At 46.2% G+C, this 25,586-nt stretch overlaps 1 protein-coding gene across 1 annotated transcript in view; it reads right to left on the bottom strand.

The window, feature by feature from the left end:
• SLC30A3 (solute carrier family 30 member 3) overlaps positions 1 to 22,092 on the bottom strand; it is a 56,067-nt gene extending 33,975 nt beyond the window's left edge. Inside the window, exons 1-3 of the mRNA XM_077489366.1 lie at positions 21,615 to 22,092; positions 498 to 703; positions 275 to 421 (exon numbers count right to left, since the gene is read on the bottom strand). Of these exons, the coding sequence (XP_077345492.1) occupies positions 275 to 421; positions 498 to 703; positions 21,615 to 21,682 (421 nt within the window). The 5' untranslated portion in view covers positions 21,683 to 22,092. The remainder of the gene's footprint in view (positions 1 to 274; positions 422 to 497; positions 704 to 21,614) is intronic.
• Between the last annotated feature and the right edge of the window lie 3,494 nt (positions 22,093 to 25,586).

The raw sequence follows: 25,586 nt of genomic DNA, 5'->3' as shown, positions 1-25,586 counted from the left end.
CCCTGACCTTATTTCATGGCCATTCTATGGCTTAATCTAAGGTAGGACATGGAATCCCTAAAAAATGGCCACCTACCGAATGATGGCAGCTGCAGAAGGCCTTTAGTTCAGTTCATTGACAATAAAGGAGGCTCTGCCAGTACGATGTGAAATATTGTTGGTAAATAAGCCTGTCCCGGCCCACGCTTACATAGACATTTCTGACCAATAAAAATATTAGACTTCCTCAGAAGACAGTTGATTGAGTTACAGAAAACTCTTGTGTTCCACTTACCGGATCGGTGCCAACCAAAGGTCATATGTTTGGTTGGAGGTCTCGTTGAGATCCACAAGGAGAAGATACTGACACACATACTGCCCAGGTCAGTGAGGAGATGAGCTGCATCGGTCATGATGGCCAAGCTGTGGGCAAGGTAACCCCCTGGAAGGACACAGAAGGACCATGGAATGTACACTGCCCTACTGACACAGATATCTACAGCTCCATAACAAGTTACCTGCCACCTCCCCGATCACGAAGATAAAGCATACAACACAGGCAAAGTACAGCTTCTTCCGAGCTTGAAGCTTCTGCTGGCAGTCTGACGGTAGGCATGTGCCGTGGCAGTGTTGGGACACAGGCCTCTCAAGCTCAATGGACACGGCCGAGCTACCATTCGTGAAGGGAAATCCTGGGAAGAGGTCCTTGGTTCCTGAGAAGACACTGAAACCCAAATAGGAGTCAGGGTGATAGGAAAAACCAACTTGTGTCACCTCCAATGAACGCGTTCCATGAAATAATGTTGGTGTATTGTGTTACTCAACCAATCCTGTACCATCTGCAGAAATGTAGACAACAGAGTACTTTATACATCATTGTACTAACCTTTGTCTGGGTATAGGAAGAACCCCAGCCCTTATGGTTTCCTCCATACAACTAACATATACAGGTATTATCTAACTAGAACTAAAAGTTCGAAGATTGACAGAATGAAATTTGGCCTTCACCATCTTCAATCATCTATCAGGCTCCATGCACACTAGGAGCTTAACAGAAAAATGCTGGATTAAAAAAACATTCATATTAGCGTTTATACCGGCGTATTGCACTTTTTTTACCGGCATGTAGCTGGTGTTTAGCAGTGAATAGCAGATTGTTAAGGAGCGAGCAGCCACCACTGCTTTAACAATCGATGACTCGTCAGCTGTCAGCAGGATTCCCCGCTGCCAGCTTAATGTAAACAAAGGAATGTCGGTGTCTTGTCGAATACTGTCCCCCATCGGATAGTGTCCGCCCTATACTGCGCTTGCACAGTATGGAGGACAAAGGAGGCGCCGAAAGTCTCCGAAGGTGAATAGCTGATCGTCAGCTCTACATGGCGCCTGCGCACTGAGTCCAGGTTCAAGCCCCACCATCCAAGTGGACATAGAGTTAGAATAAAAATATGCCAAGCACAGTGAGGCCGTGGCGAGCAAAGCAAGCCTGCGAGGGGCCCTGTTACAAAGCGGTGACTATTCATTGTGCAGGCACCATGTGCAGCTCATGGTCAGCTGTTCAACTTTGGAAACTTTCGGTGTCTCCTTCTCCTCCGTACTGCACAAGCACTGCGCCTGCGCAGTATGGGGCAGACACTATCCGATGGGGAGATCTTTCTCGGGAGAACACCAGCATTAAAGAATAAATAAACTGTGCACTCCACGCCAAAAAAGAAAACGCCCTGGGGCCCCCTCCTAAATCCATACCAGACCATTATACAAGCATGCAGGCCAGCAGACCAGGAAAGGGAGGTTACGAGTGAGTGTCCCCCCTGAAACATATCAGGCCACATGCCCTCAACATGGAGGGGGGGGTGCTTTGGGGTGGATTGGGATCTTGTGGACGGGGAGCTTATTAGAATCTGGAAGCCCCCTCTGACAAGGGGGCCCCCCAGATCCTGACCCTTCCCCCTTTGTGAATGAATATTGGGTACATAGTACCCCTACTTATTTACATACAGAAAAGGAGTAGTGTAAGTAACGACAGTATCCAGTTTTTTGATAAGTCCTTAATACAAAAATGTAAAAAATTGAATGCCGTTCTGTCAACCTGCATTAAAAAAAGTCCTCACCCGACGCTGCCTCCTGCCAACTGACAGCTCCGCTTTGTAGTGTATCTTCTGCAGTCAGAAGAATTGCTGGTGATTTATCCATGGACCAAATACTACCACTTTAGAATGTGTACATTTTTTGTATGGCTGCAAAATAAGACTGACTATAGATACTCTATATCAGCCTTTCTCAACCATTTTACCCCATGGGAAGTAATTTTCAGGTCTCGGGGAACCCCTGATGAAACCCATTGATTGGGGGTCAGTGGGAACAAAGCCCCTTACTTTGGTGATCAGTGAGAAGAATGCCCTTTTTACAGTGGTGGTAAGAATGCCCCCCCTTACAGAAAGCTATGGATCTCATTGGTGTCATACCACTGGCTCCTCCAAGTGGCATTGGCTCAGAACTATGTAGGCACAGTCAAATAGGAGGTAAATCAGCCACAGCTCAAGGAACCCCTAGCCACCTCTGGAGGAACCCTGGTTGGGAAAGGCTGTTCTATATAATTACTAACTCCTCATTATATTCTTACATACATTACTCAGCACTTTATATATTACAAAGACCCAAAGACAAGCCCCTCCACTCTCACATCAGACAAATACATTCTGGCTTGGCCACTAGGTATGAGCGGAATGTGTTGATCCTAAAGGAAGAAGGACCCATTTACTCCTCTGAATCAGACAATATTTCCCTTTTTGTTTTGCAAAATGTGTCTATATGAGATTATTGATAAAATTGCAAAAAAAAAATATTGTGGGCAGATGTAAACACAAACGAAACAATGCGTTCGAGAAGCAAAATTAGCAAAATGGCTAACGCCAACCACCAAAGCCTTGAGCCAAACATAACAGCAATATGGCAATCACATTGTGACGGACCCCGGTACTCAAGAGGAGTATGTCCGCTGTGTACGCTTCCCTTGCTCGGTTACAGAGCAATCCAAGATCCCGTAGCTCAAGCTCACCTAGTGACTTGTCAGGACACAGCGTAGGGTGGCGCAAAACATCAACTGTTTATTGAAACACAGGCACAAAGAGATATACACTCTGGGGACAATCCCCACTTCTTTGCATAATGACACAGGGTGGGCTAAACTGTACATCCAGTAACATGAGATATGGGAACATTCAAACTTTTCAACAAATAATTCAATCAGTAACTGGACACATAGACAACCTTATCAGCAGGACAGATCGTTGGAGAAATTCTCCCTCTAACAACTCATAGCTGACAGTGATATAATTTACATAAGCTAATTAACTAGTCTAGGTGGCCAGACTATTCGGCACCTACAACCCTGAATACTAAGTACTGTACAACACACATTATTACAAACATAATATCTCACAATAGTTCCATAACAAGTTACAGTGGTCACATGATTATTCTCATCTGCAGGAGATGCTCAGACAGACAGAAACAATAGGGGACCCAATTAACAATGGGAGAAAGACTCTCAAAGAGGTTGCAAAGACAGAAGGGTTTTTATCTTAACCTGTTCCCATCCGCGCTATAGCCGAATGTCTGCTGCAGCGCAGACCTACATTGTCGGGAGGCCGTCAGTAGATGTCCTCCCATTCCTTGTGTGCGGTGCGTGCTGTGGTCACTGATTCAATGAGACTCGGGTGATCACAGATCGGAGTCGATCCCGGATTGATCCTGACCCCTTACCACGTGATCAACTGTCAGCCAATGACAGTAAACAGAAGATCGGTAATCGTTTGTTTTTTTCTCCTCACGCTGACATCATCATTGGCTTCTAAGTAAGAGACATCGGTCCCGAAGAGGAAGAGGCACAGCCGCCTCAGCTGTGCCAATCAGTAACGCCTGCCAGTGCCCACACAGTCATATCAGTGCCGCCAATCAGTGCCAACTATCAATGGCCACCAGTGGTGCCAATCAATGCCTCATCAGTGCCCCCTAGCAGTGCTGCCTATAAGTGTCACCTACCTGCAGGGCAGGACTTAGGGTGGTGGGAGCCCCTGGGCTTGAGTCACTTTCGGGCCCTACCTTCTATACATTAGTATGTATATGCTGTTGCGTGTTATACTTGACGGCATATAAAAAAACTTTTAGGAGGGAAGTTTAAGGAAAAAACTTACATTTAAATGCCCATCAATGCAGCCTTATCAGTGTCCATCTGCAGCCTTGTCCAGTGTCTTTGCAGCTTTGTCAGTGTAGCCTCGTCATTTGCAGCCTTGCCCCAGTGTCATTTGCAGTCTTGAAGTTTAAAAATGGTGCAGTCGAGATACAGAGTCCTGTGGTGGCTCTCAGCGGCTCTCGGTGGCTATCGGGCCCTCTCGCAGTCCCGAGCGGAGCCGAAAGTAGCTGGGTGTACTTGGCTCGGCTCACAGTCACGCCCAGCCCCTGTGTTATGTCCATCATAGGGCGGGACTGGGCGTGACTGTGAGCGGAGCGGAGCCGAGTATACTCGGCTATGTATCTCGGCGGGGCCCATGGGCTTGAGCCCAGTCAAGCCCAATAGTAAGTCTAGCCCTGCCTACCTGTGCCCATCACTGTCCATCGCTGCCACCCATCATTGCCCATCCCCTAACAGTGCCCATCAGTGCCACCTATTAGTTCCCTTCAGTGCCACCTATCAATGCCCATCAGTGCCACCTCTCAGTGCCCACCAGTGATGCCTATCAGTGCCCACCAGTGACGCCTTATCAGTGCCTATCAATGCAGCCTATCGGTGCCCATCAGTGCAGCCTCATCAGTGTACATCAATGAAGGAGAAAAATGACCTGTTTGCAAAATTTTATAACAAAATATAAAAAGTTTTTTTCAAAATTTTCAGTCTTTATTCCATTTTTTTAACAAAAAAATAAAAAAAACGCAGAGGTGATCAAATACCATCAAAAGAAAGTTCTATTTGTGGGGAAAAAAAAAACTAAAAATGTCACCTGGGTACAGTGTAGCATGACCACACAACTGTCATTCAAAGTGCGACAGCGCTGAAAGCTGAAAGTTGGTCTGGGCAGGAGGGGGAGTTTAAGTGCCCAGTAAGCAAGTGGTTAATGCATTCTATGCTTGTTGGTGTATAGATGTTCTTACCATATGTTTATAACTGTGATCCAATGTTTTTTATATCAATGGGGGAGAAAAAACTTTTTGGATCTGTAGAATAAAATAAAAATAGATCCTTTGTCTGTACTGTTAATCTTGTTATTTGGTGTATTTTTGTGCACCTTAAAAATCCCCATTTCCTATAGTCTCCCTGTTGGAGAGACTCGGGGGCACTCTTCTCTTCTCTTTTATTAGTTGGTTTTTAGTACATTACCGGTGAGTCATCCTAGATTATCCTTTTACTTATCTGTATATATTCTATTTTTTTTGTTTATTTATTTATTATGCCAACGTTACTGTATTTATGGTGTGTCACTTTAAGAATTCTGGCTGATTGCTGCACGGGTCGTGTTGGGTTGGGTCTGCACGGGTCGGGTCGGTGGGGGTCGGGTTGGCGCGGATCGGGTCGGCGGGGGGTCGGGTTGGCACGGGTCGGGTTGGGTCGTGTCGACTTCTTTTCATATCCTGTCGGTTCTAGGGTAGATATACATTTGCAGGGGACCAGGTCAGTGTGTGTGACCCATTGGGATTTCATTGGTCAGAACAGATTGCTCTTCTCTGCTGCCACTACTCCCCTTAATAGTCCCCATCTTCGGAGACTCCATGGACTTTCCTTCTATGGACATTATCCATTACAGGTATGGGCTGCACTGTGTTGCTTACGCCCCCTATGTTTTTTGGGAAACCGCTAGGGCCGGTGTTATGTTCAGCAGCACAGCGAATTCTACCGCACCCAAATTATGTGAAATGATCGCACATGTGTGGGAAGACTAGGGGAATTAACACCTTCCCACCTGGCCTATAGCAAAATGATGGGCGGGTGGGGGGCTCCATTGTTATAACTGGACGTCATATGAGGTCCTTCAGAACAAGCCACACGCCCCTTGGGGTGCGCAGCGCGGTGATCTGTGGTGCGGTGCGTCGATCGGACACACCATATCTCCGATCACATGGTAAAGAGCCTATGACGTAGGCTCTTTACCATGTGATCAGCTGTGTCCAATCACAGTTGATCACAGTGTAAATAGGAAGTGGCAGTTATTGGCATTCCTCTTCCTCACGCTGACAGCGGGTGAGGAGAGGAGAGCCAATATCTGCCATTTTCTCAGATAATGATTATCAGTGCAGTCCCATTGGCGATGTCTGCCAGTGCCCACCAGTGATGCAAATCAGTGCCCATCAGTGCTGCTTTTCGGTGTTCATCAGTGATGCCTGTCAGTGCCACTTATCAGTGCCGCCTATCAGTGCCCATAAAGGCTGCCCATTAGTGCCACCTATCAGTGCCCATCAGTGCCGCCTTTCAGTGTCCATCAGTGATGCCTATCAGTGCCTCCTCATCAGTGCCACCTATCAGTGCCCATAAAGGCTGCCCATTAATGCCACCTATCAGTGACCATAAGTGATGCCTATCAGTGCCACTTATCAGTGCCGCCTATCAGTGCCCATCAGTGCCGCGTATCAGTGCAGCCTATCAGTGCAGCCTATCAGTGCCCATCAGTGTCACTTTATCAGTGCAGTCTATCAGTGCCCATTAATGCCCATCAGTGCCACCTCATCAGTGCCAATCGGTGCAGCCTATCAGTGCCAACTATCAGTGCCGCGTATCTGTGCAGCCTGTCAGTGCCCATCAGTGTCACCTTATCAGTGCAGTCTATCAGTGCCCATTAATGCCCATCAGTGCTACCTCATCAGTGCCCATCGGTGCAGCCTATCAGTGCCCATCAGTGCCAACTGTCAGTGCCACGTATCAGTGCAGCCTATCGGTGTCACCTTATCAGTGCAGTCTATCAGTGCCCATTAATGCCCATCAGTGCCACCTCATCAGTGCCCATCGGTGCAGCCTATCAGTGCCCATCAGCGCAGCCTCATCACTGTACATATGTGAAGAAGAAAAATTTCCAAAATGTTATAATAAACTATTAAAAAGTTTTGATTATTTTTCAAAATGTTTCTGTCTTTTTTTGTTTATTTAGCAAAAAAAAAAAACTCAGCAGTAATTAAATACAACCAAACGAAAACCTCTATCTGTGTGAAAAAAATGATAAAAATGTCATATGGGTTCAGTGCTGCACGACCGCGCAATTGTCTTTCAAAAAGTGACAGCGCTGAAAGCTGAAAATTGGCCTGGGCAGGAAGGGAGTAAAAGTACCTAGTAGGCAAGTGGTTGAACTTTTTTTCTGTTTTTGTTTGCTTTGTTCATTAATTTTTTTTTACACCTTTCACATACATTTACACGCCACACTGAAAAAAGTGCAAATCTAAAAAAAAAAAAAAAATACTTTAATTCATTTACAAATAACTTTGCAATGCTTTGTACCAAAATCATAGTTTTAGTGTTGTTTAAAACAAGACAAATTACAGAATAAAATGCCATCTTTTTAGGTGCAGTAATGCTATTTATTTTTAAACTAACACTGCTTAAATAAAGAAAAAGTGCCTTTTGGTTAGTTTTATTATATTTAATTATCTAATTAAATACATAAATATTTATTTATGTATTTAATTAGACAATTAAATATTTATTTATTTATTTAATTAGACAATTAAATATTTATTTAATTGTCTGTTTGCAGAAAAAAATAATTGTTGTGGTAAAAGTAAAATAAGGGGGGGGGGGGGTGCCCTGGGCGCAGAGGCAGCTCTAGGCTTTGTGGGGCCTTAGGCAAAACTTAGGCACGAAGCCCCACTCTCACCCATAATTGGAAAAATAATTCAAGTGATAAAAATTAACTGTATAAGGAGAGTAATTGGACACAGTACAGGGGGCAGGAGAAGTGGGCAAAGTACACGGGGCAGGAGGGTACAGTACAGGGGGAGCAGGACACAGCACAGGGGAAGGGTAAGTGGGCACAGTACAGGGGGCAGGAGGGTACAGCACAGGGGGGACGGTAAGTGGGCACAGTACAGGGGGCAGGAGGGTACAGTACAGGGGGAGCAGGAAGGCACAGCACAAGGGGAGGGTAAGTGGGCACAGTACGAGGGTAGGGTAAGTGGGCACAGTACAGGGGGCAGGAAGGTACAGTACAGGGGGAGCAGGAAGACACAGCACAGGAGGGAGGGTAAGTGGGCACAGTACAGGGGTTAGGAGGGCACAGCACAGGGGGAGGGTAAGTGGGCACAGTACAGGGGGCAGGAGGGCACAGCACAGGGGGGAGGGTAAGTGGGCACAGTACAGGGGGCAGGAGGGTACAGTACAGGGGAGGGTAAGTGGGCACAGTACAGGGGGGAGGGTAAGTGGGCACAGTACAGGGGGAGGAGGGCACAGCACAGGGGGAGGGTAGTTGGGCACAGTACTGGGGCAGGAGGAACAGACTGGCACAGCTAAGAATCCTCACTGAGTGGAGCACAGTGCTGGAAGTTCGGGAATTGGTCCGACACTGGCTTCATCCCCTGATGGGTCAGCGGGCAGACAGAAAAAGTGGGCGGAAGGAGGAGGAGCAGCAGCATTAGCAGCTCTCTCTCCTCTCCTGCTTGTGAGGGGAGGATGGAAGTGTCAGCGCTGGCTCTGAGCGGCTGTCCCTGGCTGTGATTCAGAGCTATCAGTGAGCTCCAATCACCCGATAAACAGCCCGCTATCTCTCCATGTAGCAGTGAGCAGACTCAGCACTGTGCTGATGGTGGGGGGATCCGCCATCAACACAGCTCTTTAATTAGGCAAACTAGGCGGCCGCGAGGCCCCTGTGAGCACAAGGCCTTAGGCGACCGCATAATTTGCCCAATTAGAGAGCCGCCTCTGCCTGGGCGGTACAATTTATTGGGGGTGGGGGGGCATAGTGAAGTGTCCTTCTAAAACAGCCGTCACTAGTTTGTTGGGACCGCGGGTTTCCCCAGCAACCAGTGACGCTGCGTGCGCCCGCCGCTCCTCCCTGCAGGTCTCGGAGTTGATAGAAGACCAGCTCGCACTCACGGGCCACGAGTAGGGGCGTGACGTCACATGCGCGTCCCGCACCTTGCCCCCCTGCTACTCACGGTTCCTGGATCCTGGCTCTCCATATCTCGCAGCTTCCGCCCTTTTGGCATTTCAGTTGTGCCCTCCTGCATTCAAGGTATGTGGGCCACATGTTAACCAGTGATCACTAATAGGCATATTTTTATTGTGCACACTGCTGGCATAATTTGTTAACGGTCACGCTGATGGACACCTTATTTTATGTTAAGGGACACTCTGATGGACAATTTTTTTTTAACCACTTCAATACAGGGCACTTAAAGAGGAAGTAAACCCTTTCAAACCACTTTGACCTACAGGTAAGCCTAGATTAAGGCTTACCTGTAGGTCCAAGCAATATCTCCTAAACCTATATGGTTTAGGAGATATTTGCCCGAAAATGGGCACCGCTGTCTACGGCGCATGCGCCGTAGACAGCGGCGCGCAGGCGCACTAAATGCGGCAAGTCCAAGAATGGATTTGCCTAATTTGTCGACTCCCGTGCGCATGCGCGGGAGTGACGTCATCGCGGCTTCGCCGAATGGCAGCGGCGGAGCTGCGAGACGCGACTCCCGTGCGCATGCGTGGGAGTGACGTCATCGCGGCTTCGCCGCTGTGATTCGTCGGAGCTGCGAGACGCCACCAGCAAGATGGATGCGGCGGACTACAGGGGACAGCGGCGACTTCGCTGGCTCCTGTGTCAGGTAAGTGACACATAATGAGCTACTATGCGATGCATAGTAGTCCATTATGCTTTACCTTTGCAGGGAAAAAAAGAGGAAGTAAACCCATCAGGGTTTACTTCCTCTTTAAACACCTTCCTGCCCAGACCAATTTTGAGCTTTCAGCGCTGTCGCACTTTGAATGACAATTGCGCGGTCATGCTACACTGTACCCAAATGAAATTTTTTTCATTTTTTTCCCACAAATAGAGCTTTCTTTTGGTGGTATTTGATCACCTCTACGGTTTTTATTTTTTGCGCTACAAATAAAAAAATACCGAAAATTTTGAAAAAAAAAAAGTTTTTTTTTGTTTCAGTTTCAAAACTTTGTAAATAAGTAAGTTTTCTCCTTCACTGATGGGCACTGATGGGGCTACACTGATGGGCACTGATAAGGCGGCACTGATGGGCACCAATGTGGCACCAATGAAGTGGCACTGATAGGCGGCACTGATGGGCGACACGGATGGGCGACACGGATGGGCGACATGGACGGACACTGATAGGTGGCACAAATTGGCACTGATAGCTGGCACGGATGGGCGGCACGGATGGGCGGCACGGATGGGCATGGATAGGCGGCACAGGTGGGCATGGATAGGCGGCACAGGTGGGCATGGATAGGCGGCACAGGTGGGCATGGATAGGCGGCACAGGTGGGCATGGATAGGCGGCACAGGTGGGCACTCATAGGCGGCACAGGTGGGCACTCATAGGCGGCACAGGTGGGCACTCATAGGCGGCATCGGTGTTATACTATAGTAATGGATGCCAATCAGTGCCAAACAATAATGCATGCCAATCAGTGATGCCCATTGTGGGCACTGATTGGCATCCATTATGGGCACTGATTGGCACCCATTGTGCTGACTGGCATCCCTGGTGGTCTAGGGAGGATTATGACCTTTATTACCTTTTCCCTGGTGGTCTGGTGGCGTCCCTGGTGGTCCAGTGTGGGCATCCTCGGGGGGGCTGTGCTGATAATCGATCAGCACAGACCCCCCCTGTCAGAGGAGCAGCCGATCGGCTCTCCTCTACTCGCGTCTGACAGACGCGAGTGAGGGAAAGCTGATCACCGGCTCTTTCCATTTACACTGTGATCAGCCGTGATTGGACACGGCTGATCACATGGTAAAGAGTCTCCGTCGGAGACTCTTTACCGAGATCGTAGTTGCCGGGTGTCAGACTGACACCCCGCAACAACGATCGCCGCGATGCGCGCCCCCGGGGGCGCGCAGCGGCTCATAATCCTGATCACGTCATATGACGTCCGGTCAGGATTATGAAACCACTTTGCAGCCGTCAATTGCCTATAGGGCGGGCGGCAAGTGGTTAAGGATCACTCTGATGGGCACATTTTATTTTAATGGGCACGCTGATGGGTATATTTTTTTAATGTGCACACTGATGGGCATATTTTCTTAAGGGGCACATTGATGGACATCAGAGTGTCCCTTAACATAAAATGTGCCCCTCAGCGTGCATATTAAAAATATACCCATCAGCGTGCCCCTTAAAATAAAATGTGCCCATCAGAGTGACCCTTAACATAAAAGGTGCCCAACAGTGTGACCCTTATTTTATGTTAAGGCACGTTGATGGGCACATTTTATTTTCAGAGCAACACTGATGGGCACGTTTTGTATTAAGTGGCACTCTGATGGGCAGATTTTTTACGTTAAGGGGCCCATCAAAGTGCCCCTTAATATAAAATGTACCCATCAGGGTGCCCCTTAACATACAATTTGTCCAACATAATAATAATAAATATATTCTTGTTTTGAAACAGCATTGATTCTTTCTTAAAAGGGGGGGGGGGGGCAGTTTGCCATCTTCGCCCTGGGCACCAAATGGCCTTTTCCCAGCACTGGCTATATGTCCCTCATCCCACTGTGGGATACCTAAATTGGGACCTGCTGTGGTACATAGTTGACCTAGGGACCTGACCTGGGTAGTCACAAGAGCAAGGCCTTGTGTTAGTATAAAGTGTGATTTCCCTGTGATGTGAGCCTTTATGGCAACAATAATTCATATTATAGTGTGGTATTATGGGGTTGATTTACTAAAACTTGAGACTGCAAAATCTGGTGTAAATGTGCATCGTAGCTAATCAGCTTGTTCAATTAAGTTCTGACAAAAAAAAAAAAAACTGGAATCTGATTGGTTTCTATACAGAGCTGTGCCGGGGGGGGGGGGGGGGGGGTGCACCCTCCAGTTAGTAAATCAACCCCTATGGATCAAGTGTTTGGATCTAATGAACAAAAGCTCTACTACAAGAACCATGTCTCATCTCCAGAACCAGAGCTGTGCTACCACAACTTTTTCTCCTCTCCAGAACCAGAGCTCTACTACCACAACTTTTTCTCCTCTCCAGAACCAGAGCTGTGCTACCACAACTTTGTCTCTTCTCCAGAACCAGAGCTGTTCTACCACAACGTTGTCTCCTCTCCAGAACCAGAGCTGTGCTACCACAACTTTGTCTCCTCTCAAGAACCAGAGCTGTGCTACCACAACTTTGTGTCCTCTCCAGAACCAGAGCTGTGCTACCACAACTTTGTCTCCTCTCCAGAACCAGAGCTGTACTACCACAACTTTGTCTCCTCTCCAGAACCAGAGCTGTTCTACCACAACGTTGTCTCCTCTCCAGAACCAGAGCTGTGCTACCAAAACTTTGTCTCCTCTCCAGAACCAGAGCTGTACTACCACAACTTTGTCTCCTCTCCAGAACCAGAGCTGTACTACCACAACTTTGTCTCCTCTCCAGAACCAGAGCTGTTCTACCACAACGTTGTCTCCTCTCCAGAACCAGAGCTGTGCTACCAAAACTTTGTCTCCTCTCCAGAACCAGAGCTGTACTACCACAACTTTGTCTCCTCTCCAGAACCAGAGCTGTACTACCACAACTTTGTCTCCTCTCCAGAACCAGAGCTGTACTACCACAACATTGTCTCCTCTCCAGAACCAGAGCTGTACTACCACAACTTTGTCTCCTCTCCAGAACCAGAGCTGTACTACCACAACTTTGTCTCCTCTCCAGAACCAGAGCTGTACTACCACAACTGTGTCTCCTCTCCAGAACCAGAGCTGTACTACCACAACTTTGTCTCCTCTCCAGAACCAGAGCTGTACTACTAGACCCTTGTCTTCTTTCTAGAATGAGAGATGTACAACCAGGACAGTGTCTTCACTCCAGAATTAGAGCTGTACTATCAGAGCAATGTCTCCTCTCCAGAACCAGAGCTGTACTATGAGAATCATGTCTCTTTTCCAGAACTCCATGTGTATGACCAGAACCATAACTTTCCTGCAAAACCGGAGCTGTGCTACAAGAACCATGCCTCTTCTCTAGAACCAGAGCTGTATTACAAGAGCCAAGTCTCCCTTGCAGAACCAGAACTGTTCTACAGGAATCATGTCTCACTCTCAATGCCAAAACTAAAGCTCTGCTACAAGAACCATGTCTCCTTCCAAAAACTAGAGCTGTACCACCGAAATAATGTCTCCTCTTCAGAACCGGAGATGTACCCACAGAACCAGATATGTAGTAACAGAAGCCTGCCGCTTCTCCAGAACCAGAGATGTACTGCAGGGACCATATCTTCTCTCCAGAACTAAAACTGTACAACCCGAACCATGTCTTCCCTGTAGATCCATAACTGTTGTACAAGAACCATGTCTCCCACATTACCAGAGACCTTCTACAAGAACCTTGTCTCCTCTCCAGTACCAGAGCTCTACTACCAAAAGTTTGTCTCCTCTTCAGAACCAGAGCTGTACTACTAGACCCATATCTCCTTTCCAGACCAGATCTGTACTACCAGCACCATATCTCCTCTCCAGAATCATAACTGTACAGTACTACCAACACCATTTCTCCTCTCTAGATCCAGATCGGTACAACTAGGACCATGTCTCCTCTCTAGAACCAGATCTATACTACCAGAACCATGTCTCCTCCTCAGTACTATAGCTCTACGAATGTCTCTTCTCCAGTGCCAGAGTTGTTTTCCCAGTCCCTTCTTCTCTCTAGAACCAGAGCTTTATTGCAAGTATCATATATCTACTTTAGAACTAGATCTTTACTACCAAAACCATGTCTCCTCTCCAGAACCAGATCTGTACTAGCAGCACAATGTCTCCTCTCTTGTACTAGATCTCTACTAGCAGACTCATGTCTATTTTCCAGAACCAGATCTGTACTACCAGCACCATCTCTCCTCTCCTGTACTAGAGCTCTACTAGCAGACCCATGTCTATTTTCCACAACCAGATCTGTACTACCAGAACCATGTCTCCTCTCCAGAACCAGATCTGTACTACCACAACCATGTCTCCTCTCCCATATTAGAGCTATACTAGCAGACCCATGTCTCTTCCCCAGAACCAGATCTTTACTATCAGAACCATGTCTCCTCTCCAGAACCAGATCTATATCATTTTGGTTGGAATAATGGAATGGAATGGAATAACTTTGAGTGTGTGGAGTAATCAAGGAGGAATTTTGGTTGGAATAATGCAATGGATGGATAATGGAGCAGGAAAATTGGGTGTGGGGTTATGGAGGAGGAATATGAGGTGTGTGGATTGATAAAGGTATTATTAAAGGGTGTGCATGGTGATGGACAAGTGAGTATTGGGTATGTGGTGCAATGGAGGGTGAATTTGGTGCATGTGGAGTGTTTAAGAACAAATATAGTGTGTTTAGGGGGATAGAGGAGGAATATGGTGTGTGTGGGGTGACAGAGGGAGAAATATGGGGTATCTGGGATAAGGAAAGATAAATATGGGGTGTGTGAAGTGATGGAGGAGTACGAAAGGGGTATATATTTCATGTGCCTGGGGTGACAGAGGGGAACTATGGGGTGTGCTGGGGGATGGAGGCATAAATATTGGGTGTGCAGGGCGAGGGGAAAACAAAAATGGGTGTGAAGTATGATGGAGGAGTGCATGGAATGGTGGAATATGCTGAGTGATGGAGGGGTGAATGTTGAGGATATGGGGTGCTGGAGGAGGAATTTGGGGTGTTGGAGGAGAAATGTGGTGTATGGGGTGATGGAGGAAGGAACGTTGTGTTTAATTGTTTGTGATGATGAAGGAGGAATTTGGTATGTGTGGGAGAAAGCATATTGGAGGTGTGTGGGGTGATGGAGGATGAATATGGGATGTGTGTGAAGTGATGGAGGAGGAACTTGGGGGTATGTAAGATGATGGTAAAGGAATATGGGGTGTTTGGGGTGATAAACAAGGAATATGGAGTCTGTGAGATGATGAAGTAGAAATCTGGGTGCATTGGGTGATGGAAAGGGAATACGGTACGTTTGTGTGTGTTGATGAATGAGAAATATGGGGTGTGTGGGGTGATGGAGGGAGGAATATGGGTTGTGTGAGGTGATGAAGGAGGTATATGGGGTGTGTGAGGTGATGACAGTGGAACATAGGGGTGTGAGGGGTAATGGAAGGGGAATATGGGGTATGCGGGGTGATGAAGAAGGAACTTAGGGGTGTGTGTTGGGAGCTAATGGAATGGGAACATGGTGCACGTCAGGCGATGGAGGAGGAATTTTGAGTATGTTGGATGATGAAGCAGAGAAATCAGGTGTTGGGTGATGAAGGAGAAATAAGGGGTATGTGGGATTATGGAAGAGAAATATGGGGCGTGTGGGATGATGGAGGAGAAATATGGGGCATGTGAGATGATGGAGGAGAAATATGGGGTTTGTGGGATGATGGAGGAGAACTATGGGGCGTGTGGCATGATGGAGAAGAAATATGGAGTGTTTGGGATGGTGGAGGAGAAATATGGGGCGTGGGGATGATGGAGAGAAATATGGGGCATGTGGCATGATGGAGGAGAAATATGGTGTGTGTGGGATGATGGAGGAGTAATATGGGGCGTATGGGATGATGGAGTGAAATATGGGGCGTGTGGGATGATGGTGGAGAAATATGGGGGTTGTGGGATGATGGAGGAGAACTATGGGGCGTGTGGCATGATGGAGGACAAATATGGAGTGTTTGGGATGGTGGAGGAGAAATATGGGGCGTGTGGGATGATGGAGGAGAAATATGGGGCGTGTGGGATGATGAAGGAGAAATATGGTGTGTGTGGGATGATGGAGGAGTAATATGGGGCGTATGGGATGATGGAGTGAAATATGGGGCGCGTGGGATGATGGAGGAGAAATATGGGGCATGTGAGATGATGGAGGAGAAATATGTGGTGTGTGGATTGATGGAGGAGAAATATGGCGTGTGTGGGATGATGGAGAAGAAATATGGGGCATGTGGGATGACAGAGAGAAATATGGGGCGTGTGGGATGATGGAGGAGAAATATGGGGGGTGTGGGATGATAGAGGAGAAATATAGAGTGTGTGGGATAATGGAAGAGAAATACGGAATGTGTGTGAAGTGATGGAGGAGGAACTTGGGGGTATGTAAGATGATGGCAAAGGAATATGGGGCGTGTGGGGGGATAAAGAAGGAATATGGGGCATGTGAGATGATGGAGGAGAAATATGGTTCATGTGGATTGATGAAGGAGAAATATGGTGTGTGTGGGATGATGGAGGAGAAATATTGGGTGTGTGGGATGATGGAGGAGAAATATGGGGTGTGTGGGATGATGGAGGAGAAATATGGGGTGTGTGGGATGATGGAGGAGAAATATGGGGCACGTGGGATGATGGAGGAGAAATATGGAGTGTGTAGGATGATGGAGGAGAAATATGGGGTGTGTGGGATGATGGAGGAGGAATATGGGGTGCGAGGGATGATGAAGGAGAAAAATGGGGCATGTGGGATGACAGAAAGAAATATGGGGCGTGTGGGATGATGGAGGAGAAATATGGTGCATGGGGGAGTTTGGAGGAGGAATATGGGGTGTGTGAGGTGATGGAGGAGAGATTTGGGGTGTGTAAGGTGATGGAGGAGGGATATGGGGTGTATGAGGTGAAGGAGAGGGAATATGGGGTGTATGAGGTGAAGGAGGAGGAATATGGAGTGTATGAGGTGATAGAGGAATAATATGGGGTGTATGAGGTAATGGAGGAGGAATATGGAGTGTATGAGGTGATAGAGGAATAATATGGGGTGTATGAGGTAATGGAGGAGGAATATGGAGTGTATGAGGTGATGGAGGAGGGAGTTGGGGGTGTGTGAGGTAATGGAGGAGGACTATGGGGTGTATAAGGTGAAGGAGGAATAATATGGGGCCTATGAGGTGATGGAGGAGGGAGTTGGGGTCTGTGAGGTGAAGGAGGAGGAATATGGAGTGTAAGAGGTGAAGGAGGAATAATATGGGGTGTATGAGGTGAGGGGTGAGGGATTTGGGCTGTGTGAGGTGATGGAGGAAAGACTTGGGTGAGGTGATGAAGGAGGGATTTGGGGTGTGTGAGGTAAAGGAGGATGGATTTGGGTGATGTGATGGAGGAGGAATATGGGGTGTATGAGATGACAGAGGAGGGATTTGGAGTGTGTGAGGTGATGGAGGAGGGATATGGGGTGTGTGAGGTGATGGAGGAGGGATATGGGGGTGTATGAGGTGATGGAGGAGGGATATGGGGTGTGTGAGGTGATGGAGGAGGGATATGGGGTGTGTGAGGTGATGGAGGAGGGATATGGGGGTGTATGAGGTGATGGAGGAGGAATATGGGGTGTGTGAGGTGATGGAGGAGGGATATGGGGTGTATGATGTGATGGAGGAGGAATATGGGGTGTATGAGGTGATGGAGGAGGGATATTGGGTGTGTGAGGTGATTGAGGAGGTATATGGGGTGTGTGAGGTGATGGAAGAGGGATATGGGGTGTGTGGGGTGATGGAGGAGGATTATAGGGTGTGTGGGGTGATAGGGGAGAATAATAGGGTGTGTGAGGTGATGGAGGAGGATTATAGGGTGTATGAAGTGATGGAGGAGGATTATAGGGTGTGTGGGTTGATGGAGGATGATCATAGGGTGTGTGGGTTGATGGAGGATGATCATAGGGTGTGTGGGGTGATGGAGGAGGATTATAGGGTGTGTAAGGTTATGGAGGAGGATTATAGGGTGTGTGAGATGATGCAGGAGAATTATAGGGTATGTGAGGTGATGGAGGAGTATAGGGTGTGTGGAGTGATGGAGGAGGATTATAGGGTGTGTGGGGTGATGGAGGAGGATTATAGGGTGTGTGAGGTGATGGAGGAGAATCATAGGGTGTGTGGGGTGATGGAGGAGGATTATAGGGTGTGTGGGGTGATGGAGGAGGATTATAGGGTGTGTGAGGTGATGGAGGAGAATCATAGGGTGTGTGGGGTGATGGAGGAGGATTATAGGGTGTGTGGGGTGATGGAGGAGGATTATAGGGTGTGTGGGGTGATGGAGGAGGATTATGGGGTGTGTGAGGTGATGGAAGAGTATAGGGTGTGTGGAGTGATGGAGGAGGATTATAGGGTGTGTGGGGTGATGGAGGATGATTATAGCGTGTGTGGGGTGATGGAGGAGGATTATGGGGTGTGTGAGGTGATGAATGGAGGAATGTGTTCTATTGGAGGGGGCAAATTTGGGGTGTGTGGAGTGATTATGGTGTCATGGATAATAGTCGGGTGATTGGATTATGATAATATGGATGAGACCTTGTGTAGGTTGGGTGTGGATCCGGGTGTTGGTGGGATATGGGGTGTGCTATACTTTGGAGCATTGTAATAATCTCGATTTGGGTGTTGTTCAGGTCATTGCCATTTGAGGGGTCGTTGGGTGTTTGCATGACTGCGGTTTAGCAGTAATGGGGTGTACAGGATATCTGGATGGGGTGTGCAGTAATGGGGTGCAGAGAAAATATGGATGAGGTTTGCAGTAATGGGATGTACAGGATATATGGATGGGGTGTGCAGTAATGGGGTGTACAGGATATCTGGATGGGGTGTGCAGTAATGGGGTGCAGAGAAAATATGGATGAGGTTTGCAGTAATGGGATGTACAGGATATATGGATGGGGTTGCAGTAATGGGATGTACAGGATATCTGGATGGGGTGTGCAGTAATAGGGTGTACAGGATATCTGGATGGGGTGTGCAGTAATAGGGTGTACAGGATATCTGGATGGGGTGTGCAGTAATGGGGTGTACAGGATATATGGATGGGGTGTGCAGTAATGGGGTGTACAGGATATCTGGATGGGGTGTGAAGTAATGGGGTGTACAGGATATCTGGATGGGGTGTGCAGTAATGGGGTGTACAGGATATCTGGATGGGGTGTGCAATAATGGGGTGTACAGGATATATGGATGGGGTGTGCAGTAATGGGGTGTACAGGATATCTGGATGGGGTGTGCAGTAATGAGGTGTACAGGATATCTGGATGGGGTGTGCAGTAATGAGGTGTACAGGATATCTGGATGGGGTGTGCAGTAATGGGGTGTACAGGATACCTGGATGGGGTGTGCAGTAATGGGGTGTACAGGATATCTGGATGGGGTGTGCAGTAATGGGGTGTACAGGATACCTGAATGGGGTGTTCAGTAATGGGGTGTACAGGATATCTGGATGGGGTGTTCAGTAATGGGGTGTACAGGATATCTGGATGGGGTGTGCAGTAATGGGGTGTACAGGATACCTGAATGGGGTGTGCAGTAATGGGGTGTACAGGATATCTGGATGGGGTGTTCAGTAATGGGGTGTACAGGATATCTGAATGGGGTGTGCAGTAATGGGGTGTACAGGATATCTGGATGGGGTGTGCAGTAATGGGGTGTACAGGATACCTGAATGGGGTGTGCAGTAATGGGGTGTACAGGATATCTGAATGGGGTGTGCAGTAATGGGGTGTACAGGATATATGGATGGGGTGTGCAGTAATGGGGTGTACAGGATATCTGGATGGGGTGTGCAGTAATGGGGTGTACAGGATATCTGGATGGGGTGTGCAGTAATGGGGTGTACAGGATATCTGGATGGGGTGTGCAGTAATGGGGTGTACAGGATACCTGAATGGGGTGTGCAGTAATGGGGTGTACAGGATATCTGGATGGGGTGTGCAGTAATGGGGTGTACAGGATATCTGGATGGGGTGTGCAGTAATGGGGTGTACAGGATATCTGGATGGGGTGTGCAGTAATGGGGTGTACAGGATACCTGAATGGGGTGTGCAGTAATGGGGTGTACAGGATATCTGAATGGGGTGTGCAGTAATGGGGTGTACAGGATATCTGGATGGGGTGTTCAGTAATGGGGTGTACAGGATATCTGGATGGGGTGTGCAGTAATGGGGTGTAAAGGATATCTGGATGGGGTGTTCAGTAATGGGGTGTACAGGATATCTGGATGGGGTGTGCAGTAATGGGGTGTACAGGATATCTGGATGGGGTGTGCAGTAATTGGGTGTACAGGATATCTGGATGGGGTGTGCAGTAATGGAGTGTACAGGATATCTGGATGGGGTGTGCAGTAATGGGGTGTAAAGGATATCTGGATGGGGTGTTCAGTAATGGGGTGTACAGGATATCTGGATGGGGTGTTCAGTAATGGGGTGTACAGGATATCTGGATGCAGTGTGCAGTAATTGGGTGTATGGGATATCTGGATGGGGTGTGCAGTAATGGAGTGTACAGGATATCTGGATGGGGTGTGCAGTAATGGGGTGTACAGGATATCTGGATGGGGTGTGCAGTAATAGGGTGTACAGGATATCTGAATGGGGTGTTCAGTAATGGGGTGTACAGGATATCTGGATGGGGTGTGCAGTAATGGAGTGTACAGGATATCTGGATGCAGTGTGCAGTAATTGGGTGTATGGGATATCTGGATGGGGTGTTCAGTAATGGGGTGTACAGGATATCTGGATGGGGTGTGCAGTAATGGAGTGTACAGGATATCTGGATGCAGTGTGCAGTAATTGGGTGTATGGGATATCTGGATGGGGTGTTCAGTAATGGGGTGTACAGGATATCTGGATGGGGTGTGCAGTAATGGAGTGTACAGGATATCTGGATGCAGTGTGCAGTAATTGGGTGTATGGGATATCTGGATGGGGTGTGCAGTAATGGGGTGACAGCATTGACATTTGAATGGATTGATAGAGCAGCAATGGGGTGACAGCATTCATGTGGTGTGCATTGGATCCCGGTGACAATGGGTGATAATGGGGTGTAAATAGAGGATTCGGGTGTGTAGAAAACGTATGATTGTGGGATGTAGTATTCGGGTGTTTGCTTAATATTTCATGTTTGAGGGGTGTGTGGATGGTGATGGGGTGTACATATAATAGGGTGTACAAGATATCCGGGTGCTCAGTATTCTGGTACATGGAGGGTTGTCGGGTGTCTTGTATTTGTGTGTAATGAATGGAATGGGGTGTTTAGTATTTTCATGCCCGATGTCCAGGATTGGGGTGAAATGAAGGGTGTCGGGTGCTCAGTATTCTGGTACATGGAGGGTTGTCGGGTGTCTTGTATTTGTGTGTAATGAATGGAATGGGGTGTTTAGTATTGAGGTGCCCGGTGTCCAGGATTGGGGTGAAATGAAGGGTGTCGGGTGTTCAGGTTTCCAGTGTAATGACAGATTTGGGGTGTCCATTATTCGGTATAGTGAAGGTTGTGAGGTGTCCAGTATGGAGGTGTCGGGTGTCCAGAATTGGGGTGTATAGAAGGATGTAGGGTGTCCAATATTTAGGTGTTATAAAAGGAGTGGGGTGTCCATAAATCGGGTGTATAGAAGGATGTAGGGTGTTCAGTATTTTACTATTATAAAGGGAGTGGAGCGCCCAATACTCAGGTGTGGGGTGTTCAGTATTGGGGTGTAATGAAGGGTGTGTGTTGTCCAATATGGGGGTGAATAAAGGGTGAGGGCTCACCTCTGGATCTTCAGTCGGGTGTGGGTCCTGTTGGGCTCCACCAGTCGGTGGGTCTCCCCGGGCTCCATAGGGTCGGGTGATGATCGGGACACCCGCAGTGAGATCTGCAGAGGAGGAGAAGATCGCGGACTGCGGAGATCAGATCGCGGAGAGGAGCAGTGCGGAGAGGAGATCGCGGCGATGTGATCGGCATAGAGAGGAGAGGAGAAGAGTACATGGGGGGAGGGGAGACACCAGGAGCCTCACTTCTCATCACTACACCCCCGGGACCCGACACCCTCATCATCACTCCTCATCACCCTCATCACTACACCCCCGGGACCTGGACACCCTCATCATCACCCTCATCACCCTCATCACTACAGCCCCGGGACCCGACACCCTCATCATCACCTTCATCACTACACCCCTGGGTCCCGACACCCTCATCATCACTCCTCACTCCTCATCACTACAGCCCCGGGACCCGGACACCCTCATCATCACCCCTTATCATCATCACCCCTCATCATCATCACCCCTCCTCATCACCCCTCACTCCTCATTACAATTATTATACATCATCCCTATTTATGTTGCTGTTTTTTATTTGTATTATTACTATTATTATTATTATTATCATCATCATCACCCCCTCTATACATTATAATTATTATTACATATCATTGTGTTATATTATTATTTTATTATCCATCATTGTACATATAGATTTTAGATACTATTCTCTGTACATTAGAAATACTATTATTATCACCTCTTTCTATACCCGATAATAATTATTATTACATATCATTGTATATTATACTTGTTATTATCCCCTCACTGCACATTGTTTATATTACCTATCATCGTACAATACATTGCATCTATTAAATATATATTGTTAGCATTATTATTCATTGTACATTGTAATTGTTATATTACTGCTCTCCGTACATTATAATTATTAATATTATCACCTCTCTATACAGCTTATAATAATTATGATTGCATACCTTGCGTATTATCATTATTATTAGCCCCTCACTGTCATTGTTATCTATCATTGTACATTATAATAATTATTATTATTATTACATTTTGTTTTTTTTTAATTATTATTTATCATTGTACATTGTAATAGCTATATTACTGTTCTCTGTACATTATAATTACTATCATCTATCTGTGTATATTATGCTTATTATTATATTATACAACATCATTATACATTATAGAGGATATATTATAATTCTCTGTTCATTATAATTATTATATCACCAATTACAACAACAACATATTATTATTATTATTATTATTATTATTATTATTATTATTATTATTATTATTATTGTTATTATTATTATTATTATTATTATTATTATTGTTATTATTATTACCCCTCTTCGTTCATTTTTATTGTTCTGTTATCTATCTTCGTACGTTATCATTACACAACTATTCTCAAACATTATAATTATACAGATAGATTATTACTGATAATTGTTATTGTTATATATAGTAGTTGGTCATTATTAGTCCCCGATCATTATCCTATACACCGAGTAAGATCACCCATCATATTCTTATATTATTATCTTATATTTTATATGATATATATACTCTGTTATATACTTCTGTAAATTATCATCGCTGTGTTCTCATCATTATCTGATATTACACATTATATTTTCATTATCACTGATCCCTGTATGTAATACTAATGTTACCCTCATTATATGTTATAACTGATCACTGTCCATTATTACTGATCCCTGTATGTAATACTAATGTTACCCTCATTATATATTATAACTGATCACTGTCCATTATTACTGATCCCTGTATGTAATACTAATGTTACCCTCATTATAAATTATAACTGATCACTGTCCATTATTACTGATCCCTGTATGTAATACTAATGTTACCCCTCATTATATATTATAACTGATCACTGTCCATTTTTAATGATCTCTGTATGTAATACTAATGTTACCCTCATTATATATTATAACTGATCACTGTCCATTATTACTGATCCCTGTATGTAATACTAATGTTACCCTCATTATAAATTATAACTGATCACTGTCCATTATTACTGATCCCTGTATGTAATACTAATGTTACCCTCATTATATATTATAACTGATCACTGTCCATTTTTAATGATCTCTGTATGTAATACTAATGTTACTCCTCATTATATGTTATAAATGATCACTGTCCATTATTACTGATCCCTGTATGTAATACTAATGTTAGCCCTCATTATATGTAATAACTGATCACTGTCCATTATTACTGATCCCTGTATGTAATACTAATGTTATCCCTCATTATATATTATAACTGATCACTGTCCATTATTACTGATCTCTGTATGTAATACTAATGTTACCCCTCATTGTATATTATAATTGATCACTGTCCATTATTACTGATGCCTGTATGTAATACTGTTACACCTCATTATATGTTATAACTGATCACTGTCCATTATTACTGATCCCTGTATGTAATACTAATGTTATCCCTCATTATATATTATAACTGATGACTGTCCATTATTACTGATCCCTGTATGTAATACTAATGTTATCCCTCATTATATATTATAACTGATCACTGTCCATTATTACTGATCTCTGTATATGTAATACTAATGTTACCCCTCATTGTATATTATAATTGATCACTGTCCATTATTACTGATGCCTGTATGTAATACTGTTACACCTCATTATATGTTATAATTGATCACTGTCCATTATTACTGATCTCTGTATGTAATACTAATATTACTCCTGATGTTATATTATAACTGATCACTGTCCATTATTACATTACTATTGATGTAACTGTCACACATTGTAATTGTCTCTCTCAGGACAAGTTTCCTGGCCGATCAGTTGATATTATAACTGCTTTTGCAGATCTCCACCTATTCTAGACCCACCACGGATTCTTTACTGTAAGAGCAGTCAGCCTAAGATGCCTTAAAGAGGAAGTAAACCCTGATGGGTGTTACTTCCTCTTTGATTCCCTGCAAAGGTAAAGCATAATGGACTACTATGCATCGCATCGCATCCCATTATGTGTCACTTACCTGACACAGGAGCCAGCGATGTCACCGCTTTCCCCTGCAGTTCCGAGCGTCCATCTTCTTGGTGGGTCTCCGTGGGTCTCGCTGCTCCGGTGCTGTGATTCGCTGGACCAGCAATGATGTCACTCCCGCGCATGCGCACGGGAGCCGACATTCGCGGCGTATCGCCGCGATCTGCGGCTTACCCAGTGCACCTGTGCGCTGCTGTCTACGGCGCATGCGCCGGCTGTCTTCAGGTAAAAATCTCCTAAACCGTGTAGGTTTAGGAGATATTTCTTGGACCTACAGGTAAGTCTTAATCTAGGCTTACTTGTAGGTCAAAGTGGTTTGTAAGGGTTTACAAACACTTTAATGATGCCTTTATAATTGAAGAGATATCAAAATGTGGAATCTTTACTGTAAGAGAAGTGTGAAGAGCACTGTGCCTGGGTTGTTGTGAGACCCTTGTCCTCATTAACATGGGAACAAGGTGCTTTGACAGGGGGTTCCCCCTCTTTATTCTGAGAGCCCCCCAGGGTTAAAGAGGGCTTCCAGATTCCCCACCTTATTCTGAGACCCCCCCCCCCCCATTGTTAAAGAGGTCTTCTGGATTCCTGTAAGCCCCTCACCTGCAGACCTCTACAACTACTGCCTGGGTTGTAAAGAGGCCCTTGTTCTCATTAACATGGGGACAATGTGCTTTGCCAGGGGGGTCCCCCACTTTATTTTGAGAGCCCCCCATTGTTAAATTGTGATTCCAGATCCCCCACCTTATTCTGGGAGCCCCCCCACCCCCCATTAATAAAGAGTGATTCCAGATCCCCCACTTTATTCTGGGAGCCCCCCCCCCATTGTTAAAAAGTGATTCCAGATCCCCCACTTTATTCTGGGAGCCCCCCCCCCAT

The sequence above is a fragment of the Lithobates pipiens genome, unplaced genomic scaffold (assembly GCF_037356315.1).
Source record: "Lithobates pipiens isolate NorthernLeopardFrog02 unplaced genomic scaffold, aLitPip1_a1.2 Scaffold_18, whole genome shotgun sequence".
Lineage (NCBI taxonomy): Eukaryota > Metazoa > Chordata > Amphibia > Anura > Ranidae > Lithobates > Lithobates pipiens.
The sequence above is the reverse complement of the archived record's forward strand: the minus strand, read 5'-3'. Positions and strand labels throughout refer to the sequence as shown.